This window comes from Trematomus bernacchii, unplaced genomic scaffold, assembly GCF_902827165.1.
Source record: "Trematomus bernacchii unplaced genomic scaffold, fTreBer1.1, whole genome shotgun sequence".
Classification (NCBI taxonomy): domain Eukaryota; kingdom Metazoa; phylum Chordata; class Actinopteri; order Perciformes; family Nototheniidae; genus Trematomus; species Trematomus bernacchii.
The window spans coordinates 8,505,286-8,519,906 of record NW_022987828.1 but is presented as its reverse complement, the minus strand read 5'-3'; the positions used below and the strand labels follow the sequence as shown (position 1 = coordinate 8,519,906).

Genomic DNA, 14,621 nt, shown 5'->3' with positions numbered 1-14,621 from the left:
CTGCCAGGTCCATGAAAATTAAACCTGAAGCCACAGCCTTGACCACCAACACACAGAAGTAACCTGACAGGTGATCTTTTCTACTGAATATGACAAGTGACTATCCTGAGAAAGTTATGCATATTCTGAATTCACTGCCTTAAAATAACACACACATTTTAAAACTTGGCTGTCTAGACACATTATGTCTCAAACCTGAAATGTCTCACTGTATATCAGGTTCTGCTGTCAAAGGTCACTGATTTCAATCACAAACTGCGGTTCCTGAAAGTGACGTTTTTTATTCTGCATTATTTGTGCCTCTCTTTCCCACCCGGTGACTGTCTGACAATGTCCAGTTTTCTGAAAGCACAATGCAACAACAATGCAACAAGCTGTTACTGAGCTCATGCTTCATACTGTACATTTTAACAGGCAGCACTCAGATTATAAAGTAGGTTTAATTTCAGTATGAGAATGGACTGTAAAAGGTTTATTCATGTGTGTAAATCCTCTTGCACGCAACATCTGTAACGGTGTGCATACAGTAGGCATCATAGAGTTGACATTTACTTTTTTAATCAAAAGGGCAAAATATAACAGATGTTATGATTTTATATTACAGTATCTGTAAAAACCTTTATATCTAGTCTATGGTTAAAACATAAGAATGGCTACGTTATTTTGTTCTTTGATTACAGCTCATAGAGTTGCATTCGGCAACTTTATGTCGCAATAAATCAACTAATCATTGTGTTTTTATTTCAAGAGAATGCGTGTCAAATAAAAGTAATATCTTGTAAAAAATAAGGTAAACATGTCCTCCTGCCTTGTTTGCCCCTTATATGACAAACAAGGCAGTTTATGTCACCAGTCCACACATTCCCTTCATGATATCTACCATAACATCCCAAACTATAATCAGATCACTTATTGCTTTCATCTACTGTCATCCTCTGTTTAGTAGCTATTCTTTTAATTGAGTATATCCTGGACTTGTTTTCCTTTACTTAATGCAACAGATGGCTGTGAAGTGCATAACAGATGGAACTGTATTTACAGTATTGGTAAAACAGCGTGTATTATTACAATAATGATTCTGTATACTTTAATCCTTCCACCTCCTTACATCACATTTATGTAAAATATGTTTGTAAATTTAAGTTATGTTTAATACAAATGTCTCATTTATTTAAATATCTATTCATAAATGTATGATACCTTTAATTAGTGGCTATTCAGTATAGACTGTGTATCTTGTAAAACCATTACATTCTCCAAATTAGAATACAAGCTAAATCTTACAGTGCTTAGATTGTAATGGGCCAAAACCTTCGATAAAGTTTAAGCAATATATCAAAATTAACATACAGTTAACAAGGTTTCAATGTAAAATATACATTCAAAGTCAAATTTGACATTCGTTTAGCCATAATAGCTGGACAGTTTAGCTTTCTTATCTTCAGACACACACATGTCTTCCATTGTGTTATTCTATAGATAGATAGATAGATAGATAGATAGATAGATAGATAGATAGATAGATAGATAGATAGATAGATAGATAGATAGATAGATAGATATAAATAGATCTTCACCCTCTTGTCAGTTCATATCACCCTAACCCTCAAAGCAACAGGGGAGCTGCTGATAAATCCTGCCTTTGCGTGAACACCACAGAGGCTCATTCCCTTGATCCCAGGCAATTTCAATCAGATAAAAGAACAGCCAACAAGTGACCTTGGACACATGGAGACAGCGAACAAGCCCCCCTGCTGCGACAGATTAGCCGATACCCATCATGATGTTCCTATTCCAACATATCAGGACATGATGGAAAAAGTGCATCTATGATTTTTTTTTAAATTATTTGTTGTAAATCAAAACTGTGTACTTAAAAAAAAAAAATGTACCTCTCTGTGATCTGCAAAGCTGTGGCATAACTTTGTTTTGTCTGGCCTGCAGAAAAGGCCATCTCCTGTCTATTGAAAACCCCTGTTGGACTGAGAGGGCCCAGGAGTAACTCTTAAGATGTCTCATTGGATTAGCTTGTGCGTGCTGCCTTTCACCTTCTCCAGTCGCACAGGAGCACCTAGAGAGCTGCATCTCATGTACAGGACTCTCGACGGAGCCGTCGATGGTGCGGTTAAATGACCTCATTCTTTAGGATGAAGAATGTAAAGATATTACATTTTCCACTGCTTTTTGTGTTTGTACATGCCTGCTTTGGTAAGTTACTCATTCTCTGTTTAAATGTGTCCTGTTGCTGTGATCTGATTATAAATGCTGACAGCCCCTGAGTTGATGAGAGTACATTTGACCTCAGTTTACATTGAAATCTATTCTGTTTTCAATTAGTTCATATTGCCTGACTTGGTTAGTTTATCTGTGTTTGAGTGTGTTTATACTATGTATGACTATCATGCTGATTGATTTGTTTCAATTGTAAATGTAATTTGAATATTTAGATGACTTTCACTTTACACATTAAAGCAGCATTGTTTGCACCACCAGAGCTCAGAGGTCTATGTTTAGAAAGGTATCTTAAGACGTTGACGTAACTCCATTGTAATCCCAGGCAAAGTGACTAATAAGGAGGGGCGACAGCACAGTACAGTGAGCTTGGTTTACGCTCTAGTTTTGAAATTAAAACTACATTTGTGAAACCTGTAACGACAGACACGAGAAAATATCTAACTAAATTGCTTGAACAAACATTAGCCAGCAAATTGATTGATTGTACTATAACAATAATGAGTTTGTTTTATAAGTCATAAATTCAACTGTCAATTTGTAAAAGAAAGATTATGTTATTACTTCTTCTCTTGTCTCACTGAATACATCCATGAACTAAAACATTCTAGCTTTTTAAGGTGTTCTTATTTCACTTGTCCTCAGCACAAGCAGACTTCGCACCCTTTTTCTACGACAATGGACCCTACAACTACAATGGGAACATGGCGCTGTTCAGCCTCTCAGAGGACACGGCTGTCGGTGAGATCAATACAAAAAGCAGGACATTTAGCATGAACAGCTAATTCTGTACTGTTGGAATCATCAATCATTGAAAGGGCATGTTTTGGATGCCAATATCTGGGAGTCCATGTTAAATAGTCTTTGATAGATGAACAGGTGCTGTGTGGCATGAAGGCTCTCACACTTACATTCTCCTCTACTGCTGCTGTTCATGTGTGTGACAGTATTTTACACAGCAGTTTGGCCCAAACAATAGGCTAACTATAATCCTTGGTTGTGGATTAGAGTTATATTTTCTAAATTATTTCTTATTCTTAAACTGAGAAACTAAAAGGAACTACATAGATAATTTGTTTTATCTTGAGGGTAGTCTTTGACTCTTCCAAACATGTCCGAACCAGTCAGCAGACAAAGCTGTTTGTTTTACATTTTGACGTCTTCCTTTAGGTACACAGATCTATTGTCTCAATGGCACAGACCCTGAGGGCCAGGAGGTGAGGTATGGCCTTTCTTTTGATCCAGGGTCAAAAGAATACTTTAGGGTCGACTCCAAAACTGGAAACATCACATTGGCGGAAAATCTGGACAGAGAGGTAAACTTAACAAAGGCCTCAGGACTTGTGATGTAAATGTATGTATTTCTTCATATAATTTATTTTACCGTCCCTTCACAGAAACAAGATTCTATTGACGTCCTTGTCAGCATCACAGATGGACAAAGCAAGGTAACAATATCTAGTTGAATGTGTGATAATAATTAGTTTGGTGTATCGCTTGTGAAACAAACAAAAATAAACTTGAACATGTTTAATGTTTCAGGTTGTGGAAAGAGTCACAGTATTTGTAATGGATGCAAACGATGAAAAACCTGAATTCCAAAACCTGCCGGCAATCATTGAAATCCTGGAAGTAAGTTAAGCCAAAAGTCTTTGCTTTATGAACCATAAAATTAAAATGACAGTATATTTTTGAAACAATAGATGAATATGTGTAAGTCTTAAATGTTGTGACCCACATTATTTTCTATTTTTCAGACAACTGAGTCTGGCAGCAGCATCTACAAAGTGGAGGCAGTGGACAAAGACACAGGCTCAGGGGGCTCAGTCAACTACTTCCTCCAGGTATTACTCGACCCCCACAGGCCCCACATTATCTGACTACTGCAATAAACTAAAACAGAATAAAAATAACGAAATAAGCTCAGACACAACATTTTTTTAAATGCTCCCCTAACATGAAATACGGGCTGAAACCGGCCAGTTCTAATGTTAATCTTCGTGTCACGGAAATATGTATAGATGTACAGATAACGAGGTTAACATCAGTTCAGGGTTTTGCCCATGTGTGCATGTGCCTGACGATGGGGATTAAATCACAATCACATTTGTATCAGGTATTGAAGGCTTAGAGGGCTGCTTTGGCAGGGGGTGGCAGAGAATGTTAGTTTGCACTTTGGACTATTAGGACCGAAGAACATCTGGCCTGGAGTGACAGTGTCGAGGGGAGGCAGTGCACATCTGGACACAGCAGCTTTCACCTGCATGCACTGTCCTTGAGCATATGGGCTCTTTACATCCAGATGGACAATGTTATAGACTTTGTCTAGCTGTGTCCTAATTCAAGTGTTTTTTATGCATCCATCTGACTATTTTTCATGATATCTCACGTGAGTGGTTGTAAATGGGGTTTTAGCAAGAGGGCTTTTACTCATTTGACCTTTTTAAAACCCTGCATGTGTGTGCTTTTAAAAATCCTGCTTTTGCCCTGTTCCCTGTCACAGAATGCTCAGACCAGTTTGTTTGCCATGGACAGGAATAGTGGTGTCCTTCGTATCAAATCTGGAGAAACGTTGGACTATGAGAAAACAAAGACGCACTTTGTCACTGTCGTTGCAAAGGTAATGGGTGCATCAACACTCATAAAGTTGTTCTGTTGTCAAATAATTTCTTTTTCATTTTAAAAACAAGTTGGCTGTAATACCCTGTAGAGCTTTTAGCTGCTAATAGCACCAGTGATGTTATTGCACACATGGCAAGTACACATGGATTTAAACAATACAGCTTTCAACTATACTTTAAGAGTCAGCTTTTCAAATATGTTATTAAGAATTATGTACAACACGTTTGGTAGGCCTCAAGAACATATAACAAAGTTTGGGGTGGATATGAGTTTAAAGAGTGCTATCATTAAACACAATATAAACATTAAAAAGCACAAACATAACTTTGTACTTTATTCAAATGTGTTACAAACGACACTGCTGTTTACACCTGACTGTAAACATTATTTCAAGAAGTCAAGAAGTATTAAAACAACTTTCTTTTGTTTCAGGATGGTGGTGGTAATTTCAATGGCAAGGAGCAGTTTATGTCATCCTCTGCTACTCTGACGATCAACGCGATTGATGCACAAGACACTCCGCCAGCCTTTATTGGGACACCGTATTTTGGCTACGTTTATGAAATCTCAGTGCCCGTGAGTAAGAAAACAACCTTCAATGATGGCCTGCTTTTACGCTTTTTTATAAAAACTTGTAGTTTGTATTGCAACTGGCGCATGTTTCTTAAATTAAATCATAGCAGCATTGCAACACATGGTAACCTTACGTAGGCAATGCAATTTATTTCTTCATTCACAGTATAGGTAATGTAAGAACCTACAAAAGAGCCCACACAAAAGACAGCATCATCAGGTATCAAACAGCTTTAGTTGCTGACATTTTGCAGTAATGCCCATGCTGCTTTCTTAATAGCTTAGCTAAGATCAAATGAAAGCAGCTATCTCCTCAGCCACAGAATGTCACAGCAGTCATATGAAAGAGATTACACATTCTGATTTTCATCCGAAAGGGAATAATTAGTATCATGACATTTTAATGTCGGAAGACTCAGTGAAGATCAGAATCAGAATTATTATGGCATATGTTGTGAAACTCTGTGCACCAACAGGGTGACTCAGTACATTTCCTGCTTTGTTAGCTCTTTTCTTCTTTACCTATATCATTAGATTTTGACAATGTGATCTTGTCAATAGTCACATATTAGAGTTGTTTAATATAAGAAATAATAAAAATGTCTTAAAAAAGTCATTGTCTCAAAGAAAAAAAATAAAGGTCATATTGCAGTATGCCATACAAAGGTCTTAGTGTAGTAGACCATAAAACATGTCTAAGTAAAGAAAGAAGTCTCATTATAGTACAGTATGTCAAAAATTGTATATAATAGTATCATTTGTAGAAGAAAAATAGTATACATAAATAAGTTATAACGAGGTATTTTTCATGAACATTTCCATGGGCAGGACACCATAGACAGACAATGAAAAGTCAAAGAGCATTCTGTCAAACAAAAAGTAATAAAATAAAGTAAAACTATGTCTTTGAAAAAGTCATAACAGCAGAATCTTCTGATTTTCCCCTAGGGATCTGAAATATTCACTGTTGTGGCAAAAGATGGCGATGTGGGAAGCCCAAATCCAATCCAGTATTCCTTTGACAGTGGTAAGCATTTCACTCAAAGAAGATTGGAAGGAGTTTGAAATATGGCAAAGGTGCTCATAGGACTGTCTGTTGTTTGTCCCTACAGGCGACGATGGGGTTTTTAGCATCAATAAAACAAGCGGTTGCATCACTCTGCTGACTGACCCCATGTATCTGAAGAGAGAGATCTTCAATATTAAAGTCAAGGTGAGTGGCAGCTCACAAAGTACCACTGATCTAGGTAGATTAAATATCCCCAAGTAGATAGCTGTGTGTTATCTGCATGACCTTTAACCCCTGTCTCCAGGCATCAGAAGTGAGTCCTGAAGGCAGGCTCTTGGACAGTGGGGCGACCATGCTGGTGATCCGTGTGGTGGACCTGAACAATAATCCGCCTACTTTCTACGGAGAGAACGGCCCCCAGAACATGTTTCAGCTGACCATGTATGAGCATCCCCCCGAGGGAGAGATTCTCCGAGGGCTGAAAATCACTGTCAACGACTCCGATCAGGTGAGAAGACCAATAACATCTTGAAAACGAAAAAAAGGCATATTTCAGCTTCTTTTACCAAGCAAGTCCCTTTTTAGCCATGAAATAGTAGTACTGCCTTTGAAAGCTACCACATGTAATGGGGATGGAGTGATTATGTGACAGTGATGATGTACAGTAATAAGACTAATTTGTCCCAAATTACATTACATTACATGTTACTTGTTAGACGCTTTTCTCCAAAGCGACTTACATACTCAATACTGTGGGCAATCCCCACAGGAGCAATTTGGGGTGAAGTGTCTTGCCCAGGGACACAACGACATGCTGACTGCAGTGGGGTTTGAACCTGTGCTCCCCTGATCCGAATACCAACGCACTAGCCCACTGCGCCACACGCCTCCCCCAAATGATATTGTTATCTAATAAAATAACTGATGTAATCAACATTCATCGTACCGTAGCATTGTGTTCAGACTGGTGTCTGGCCTTCTGTGTATGAAATGACCTTAAGCCTGCCATTAACACAGACAATCCTTTTAAAATTGCACAAATTAAAAGGTGCTCTCTAACTGTGCCATTTGTCAGATTATGCAAGTCTGTCTGTGTTTCCAGCTCCTTCTATGAGCCTCTTCCAAATGGCTGTTACAACACAGGTCGAGCTCTCTTTGTCCAGCGATATTACGTTTCACCGACAATATTTCTGCTGCTACTGATATCCTAATGATTTCTTATACATTACTATAATAACAGACGGATCAAAAGCTTTTATTTTGATTAAAGGGACTATATACTACATGGATTATAATATAAATGTCTCTTTTGTGTGCAATAGATTTATAACAAACAAAGCAGATTACTATAAATAGTTCCATGCATTTATGACATTACAGTTATTTTTACTGATGAAACTTTCTGACTATTGTGATGATTTGTGTTGTGCGAATGCAGGGTGCGAATGCTAAATTCAATCTTAAACTCATCGGACCAGGAAGGATGCTGCGAGTCGTCCCGCAGACTGTCCTCAATGAGGCCCAGGTCACAATCTTAGTAGAAGACTCTGCTGCCATGGACTTTGAGAAACACCACTTCATCACATACAAGGTTAACCCATTGCACCAGAGTAGTTTGAAATGGCATCACATCGCACACATGTTATATCACCTGCATCTGTTATTTTATCAGTCCTTTTCTATGTATTTATTTCCTAATCTTTCTCCTCTTTAGCTACTTGCAGTTGAGATCGATACGCCCGAGAGGTTCAGTGCCACAGCAGACATTGTCATACATCTCTTGGACACGAATGACAACGCTCCCAAATTCTCCTCCGAGTACTACATCGCCAGAATACCAGAAAACTCACCCGGTGGCTCCAATGTAGTGTCAGTCACGGTGAGAGAGACTTCATCCTGTCTAAAAATACATGCCAACACCAATGTACGTCACTCTGAGCTAAAGAGGAATTTTAACAAAATGCCCAAGAGGCCCATTAATACCCTAAATGTAGACTTTTGGAGCGGTGAGGGTCGGGATAATATGTGAAAACATGTAGATAAAAGCTAGGCGAGGTAAGCTGCCAGATGGCTATCACTTTCATTTTGTTGTGTAACACCAAATTCCCAGATTTTATTTTCCGAAGCTTAGCAGCACATGCAGCTGCACCACAAAAAGATATGTGCAGAACTGACATGAACTAACTGAACCATTATGTTACAGGGAGATAGATAGATAGATAGATAGAGAGATAGATAGATAGATAGATAGATAGAGAGATAGATAGATAGATAGAGAGATAGATAGATAGATAGATAGATAGATAGATAGATAGAGAGATAGATAGATAGATAGATAGAGAGATAGATAGATAGATAGATAGATAGATAGATAGATCAGCATAGATAGACTCGCATATAGCTAGCTCTCGCTAGCTCGCCTCGCTCGCTACGCTCGCTCGCTCGATCGCTCTCTCGCTACTCGCTCGCTCGCTCGCCCTCGATCGCTGCGCGCGCTCGCTCGCTCGCTCCGCTCGCTCTCCGACGCTCGCTCGCTCTCTCGCTCGCGCGCTCGCTGCTCGCTCGCTCGCTCGCTCCTCGTCGCTCGCTCTCTCGCTCGCTCGCTCGCTCGCTCGCTCGCTCGCTAGCTCGCTCGCTCGCTCGCTCGCTCGCTCGCTCGCTCGCTCGCTCGCTCGCTCGCTCGCGCGCTCGCGCTCGCTGCGCTCGCTCGCTCGCTCGCTCTCCCCGATCTTCACCCTCTTGTCCGTTCATATCACCCTAACCCTCAAAGCACAGGGAGCTGCTGATAAATCTCCTGCCTTTGCGTGAACACCACAGAGGCTCATTCCCTTGATCCCAGGCAATTTCAATCAGATAAAAGAACAGCCAACAAGTGACCTTGGACACATGGAGACAGCGAACAAGCCCCCCTGCTGCGACAGACAGACAGATTAGCCGATACCCATCATGATGTTCCTATGACATCAACAAATAGTCTTTTTATAGATGACCTGCACAATTTATCGTCCAATCCAGGGCAGATTCATTTGTTTTCATGAGCTCATGGCAGCAGATAGTTCCCCTTTCTGCTTAAGTAGAGAGGTCCAAACAAATCTAATATTAATATGTTGTGGTTTAGCTGTATGACGTAGTAGATGTAAGTGGGATATGTCTTAGCTCACTGAGCCACATACTGCTCTAAAACTCAGATTTCAGATTTACTGCTGACCTGACCTAATATCAGTCCAAACTCATAACATTTTCTTTCTCTAAAATCTGTCTTTTATGTTCATGCACAGGCTATAGACCCAGACTCAGGACCTTGGGGTGATGTGAAGTACTCCATCTATGGATCAGGGGCTGAATTGTGAGTATACAAAAGTTACAGGAGGTGCCTCAACACCCCATTAAAATACCTTTAATAAAATCCAATGGTGAGATTTCCTGCAAGTTTTATTATCAAACCATGTTTTCACTGTGCTTCACTACCTTTTTCTGCCTCTCCTGAGTCTATTAATCCGACATGTTGTAGTTATTTTTGCCAGTCTCAACATACCAAAGGAATATCACCAACCCTTAGACAATACTCTGAGCAGTTGATACACTTAGAAAACACTTGTTTCAGAAAACTATTTAATTAAATGACAGATGTGGCCTTTTAATTGCAAGCTACTGTAAAGACCACCTAAAGCCAAAAACATGTGCCTGGAACCTGCACAGAAATACGACCACAGACTTGTTTTTCATATTCTGACTTGGTTCTGTTTATTGCACCTAAGCGCTGTAGTCCCTCAAAGGATTTGCTGGTATTTTCTTTCAGCTCGATTCTTATTAGATTTCCAGTTAGAATTCTAACCTCTGAGAAAAAGGCTCAGAGGTCACTGTTTACTCTTAATAACACGCAGTATACCCACAGCGTGCGTTTCCTTTCACATCAGATACAATCCTAAAGGTCACCTGCATGCCGTACAAAGTCAACACTAACACTCTTTTGTTTGTTTTTTTAAATCATATTTCAATCTGCATTCCTTAGAGGACCAAGAGACCTGGATTTAAAAACGGCGACACAGAGTAAACATGAACCTGTAAAGTGCGGCGGCAACATAAACACACACGTGTTGTTAGGGATGTATTTAATCCCAGGGCTGTTCCCATTAAACCACCTTGTGTGCGATGAAATGTAGATAATAGGACAGCATTCTTTTACATCTCAGCACAGATTTTAAGCTCTGTAGCGACAAATTAGAGGAGATGTATGATGCCACATGGCACTCAGGGAAAGGATTTCCAAAATAAGCAGAAGAGAAAGATTTGGACCCTTTCTATCTTAGTGCGTGCGTTAAAACTGTGCCACTCATGATTAGTCCAAAACTCCTCGTAGAAATATTTTATGAAGCAATAAATGGCAACACTTCATGGTACTGCTAAAGCATGCAATTTGAAATACTAACGTTTTTACAGTATCTTTTTGCACACTTCAGCGTACTATGACAAATCCATGAAGTCCTGATCTTTGCCTGCTTGCCCTCTTTCTCTGTTAATCCTGTAATGGGATTGGAGGAGAAAATAGACTGTTCTTTACTTCTTACTACACTGTGACAGAGTCAATGCTGGGTAACCAAACAAGTCAGTCAGAAAAACCGTCTAATCCCAATCCTTCTCGATATGTTAACACTTCTATATTTAATGACTACATTTCATTGGCAGTGGTATCATCATGATCGAGTGCATTCAAGTTTCAAATGCAGCTTTTTATGTGAAAGAAAATAAAAAAACTGACGTTACCAAAATGTTCAACAAAGACAATAAAAAAAAACACAGGAATGATATGGGATCACAGCTTGATCCCCTTTGGGTTTTTAATGGGGGTGTGGAGTCGAGAGCAGTGATTGGTTAATTGATCCGAGGGGACAGGAGGAGGAGGGTTGAGCAGAGATGTAAACAGGTGACAGTCAATGCATGCTTTTTAAATGAAGTGCTACCCATACCTCCACAAGGGTCTTGATCCAAATGTTTGCATTAACAAATGGAGTGCATGCTGTTAATCTGAATTACACTCTAAATCCTGTCATATTTACAGGTTCTCGATCCAGCCTGCATCTGGGATCATCTACACCCAGCCGTGGGCGAGCCTGGACGCCGAGGTGAGGTCAAAGTACAACTTCTATGTGAAGGCAGAGGACGCTGAGGGGAAGTACAGCCTGGCTGAGATCTTTGTGACTGTGTTGGACCTGAATGACCACCCACCTGCATTCAACAATAACTTCCTCGAGAAGACCATGGTGATTGGAGCACCAGTAAAAATAGAGGTATTGGCTCTTTTTGAATTACTCAGATAAAGTGTAACCCAAGAAATTCCATGGTTGTAATGCAATGTATCCACACAGGCTGTGGACCAAGATGCAGAAATACCCAACAATGTCATCGAGTATGCCATCATGAAAGCTGAGCCAGACAACAACATATTTGACATTGACGCTGACACGGGGGAGATCATGCTGAAGTCCTACATTAAGTCGATGGCCATCATTCAGAACATCACCAAGCAGACAGACTGCACCTGGTCTCTGGTGGTGCAGGCCCGGGACCGCGGCAAGCCGTCCTTCAGCACCACTGCGGTCATCAAGATCGACATCACTGAAGCTGTAAGTGACAACAAGGAATGGGTAGAAATATGTCAGTCTCACCGATATGAGGGGTCTATTTACAGTACAATACAATTTGATGAATACTACAGATATTTCTAAAGTAATGCTTTTTAAACGGGTGCAACGTTTTTGCAGAATAACCCATTTTCTCAAAGCCCAGTATATCAGGTTGTTTGCCAAATTATCAGATTTGTTGACAGAACAAATCTTAATCTCTAAATGCGATTGTCATGTTTTCAGGTGAAATCCAGATTTGTCTCATACTTCCTGGGCCTCAGGAAGCGTCCAGGGGCTGTGTTTGGGATTTGTTTCACCGCTGTCACCTTCGCCATTTCACTGACAATCTTCATTTCAACTCTTATATACTGGAACTCTGTGAAAAAGACCCGTGTACAGTCTAAAGGCAAGATCAGAAAGATTATAAGGAGGTCTGTCGTATAAATGAAACTGACCTTGAGATCATCAGCACAGCAGTACTCAACTCCGTGGTAACAAGTATAGCAAATATTTTTCAAAGGTTTTTGTCGTAGAACAGGGCTGTGTCTGTGAAAGAGTACAAGAGCACAATTTTCCAATTTTTCTTGTTTTTGTCCTGATTTAGTCCTCACATAGGACACTAAAACCAAGTTCGAGTTTTCGATTTTTAATTCGATTCATGAACATGTATTCTCAGGTGCTGGATGGTCTCAGCTACAGGTCGCCCAGTCAACCTCTCTGATCTTGTCTTGACAAAGCAGAACTTAAATCATAATTTTAAGGAAGATTAATTTGGCATTCACGAGAAAAACGTAAAATAGTTTGGACACAAACTGTATTATGGCAATACATTTGCAGTAACTGCGATCTGTATTTACACACATAATTATTTCGGCCAAACTTTACCACAAAACATAAATGGGACAATAATAATAAGTTATTTTTTGTGTGACAAACTATGACTTCAGTCCCATATATGAATTCTTCTTGTGCTCTTTTACAGACCCAACTCAGTGGGGGGCCTTTGGGATCATTTTTGATGCAAAGTAGAAACAATCCATTTCAAATCCTAGGCCTGCTTGCTAGTGCTATTAGTCTCATGGTCGTAGTCACAGTCATCATCTCCACTGCAACATTCATGCGCAACAAAAAGTCCAACCGGATTCTGCCTAACCGCCGCGTGAGGAGGAGGAAACAAGACCCCTGGAACCTCAACAACCCCTTCAAGAAACCAGAAAACCCCGCAGAGAAATTCAGAGTAGAAGAGGAGGAAGAGGAAGAGCCAGCGTCGGAGCCGGAGCCGGAGCCGGAGGTCATTGTTGAGAATGTCAACTACAACAACAACGTCACTGATGTTGTGAGACACTGGCCTTCGCCGCCTCGTGCCGCTCCTCGCGCCCCTCCTCGTGCCCCTCCTCGTGCCCCGCCTCCTCCTCCCGCTTACATCCAAGGGGAGAGGCAGTGGTCGGTACCCACAGTCTCAGCTACAGTGGCAATCAAACCTAAAAAGAAGCCAGCGATGAAAAGACAGGACACTGTGAACTTAGCGCTGGTTTCAGAGCTCAAGATGAGACTGGAACAGAAGAAGATGCTGAAACAATAAAAGTGCTTCAGGTCCGCTCTAGTGTCTGTCCTGGAGCCTTCATGATCCTCATCCAAAAAGTATTTTCAATGCATTTTTTCACAGTGCTTTAAGGTCTCCTTATAGATGTGTGTGTGTGCGTGTGTGTGTGCGTGTGTGTGTGCGTGTGTGTGTGCGTGCGTGTGTGCGTGTGTGTGTGTGTGCGTGTGGTGTGTGTGTGCGTGTGTGTGTGCGTGTGTGTGTGCGTGTGTGGTGTGTGTGTGTGTGTGTGTGTGTGTGTGTGTGTGTGTGTGTGTGTGTGTGTGTTTTCAGGAAGAACACATACACTGGAACAGCTTGTTTCCTTATGTACCAAAAATGTCATTTTTACTTGATGGAGAGAAAAAGTCCCTTCATGTGTTTCATAATTCAGATCATGTTTTTAATTAATGAGCAATCATTGTTCAAGTTTCTGTCATTTTGAAATAGATACATTCCACCTTTTGATCTATTTGTTGACACACAAGTGGCTTAAAGTTCCTCACCCCAGATCCCTTGTCGGGAATGAAGTCAACAAGCAAGACTGTTTATTTGGGATCCGACCAAGCTCCTTACAAGAGATTTAATGACACTTGAACTGACTAAAGCGCTCAGCCTGAGGGAAGGGAACCCAAGTGATCATGAAGACCTTTAATCCGTCTGCGCAGGTGTAAAGCTCTGTTTCAGGCCCTGTCTTTGAGCTGTCACGACATGTTTGATTTAAAGGACTGTGTGTCTTTGTTTACTACTGTATATATGTGGTGGTTTATCTGTTTCAACCGGTGTATTCTTTGTCAAAAGATGTTGTCAGGATTTTACTACAAATAAAATAACTTCCTTTGTTTATTTGTTGTTATTATTATTTCAACAGGTGTGTAAGAAGTGTTAAGATACGTGTACTTAACTGAAGCAATATCATGAAAATACAATTTAACAAGCACTTTTACTTTGATGAAAGCACATTTAAATCCGAAGTAGAAAT

The 14,621-nt window shown here is 40.3% G+C and overlaps 1 protein-coding gene across 1 annotated transcript; it reads left to right on the top strand.

Annotated features, from left to right (window-relative positions):
• Positions 1-2,196: 2,196 nt before the first annotated feature.
• Positions 2,197-13,642, top strand: cdhr1a (cadherin-related family member 1a). The gene is made up of 17 exons (XM_034152316.1): positions 2,197-2,208; positions 2,844-2,973; positions 3,403-3,548; positions 3,630-3,680; positions 3,775-3,864; positions 3,990-4,076; positions 4,736-4,852; positions 5,287-5,430; positions 6,376-6,454; positions 6,540-6,640; positions 6,741-6,944; positions 7,875-8,027; positions 8,151-8,315; positions 9,715-9,782; positions 11,496-11,724; positions 11,803-12,060; positions 13,043-13,642. Exons 1-17 carry the CDS (start codon positions 2,197-2,199, stop codon positions 13,640-13,642), a joined length of 2,634 nt encoding a protein of 877 aa, XP_034008207.1.
• Positions 13,643-14,621: the final 979 nt, after the last annotated feature.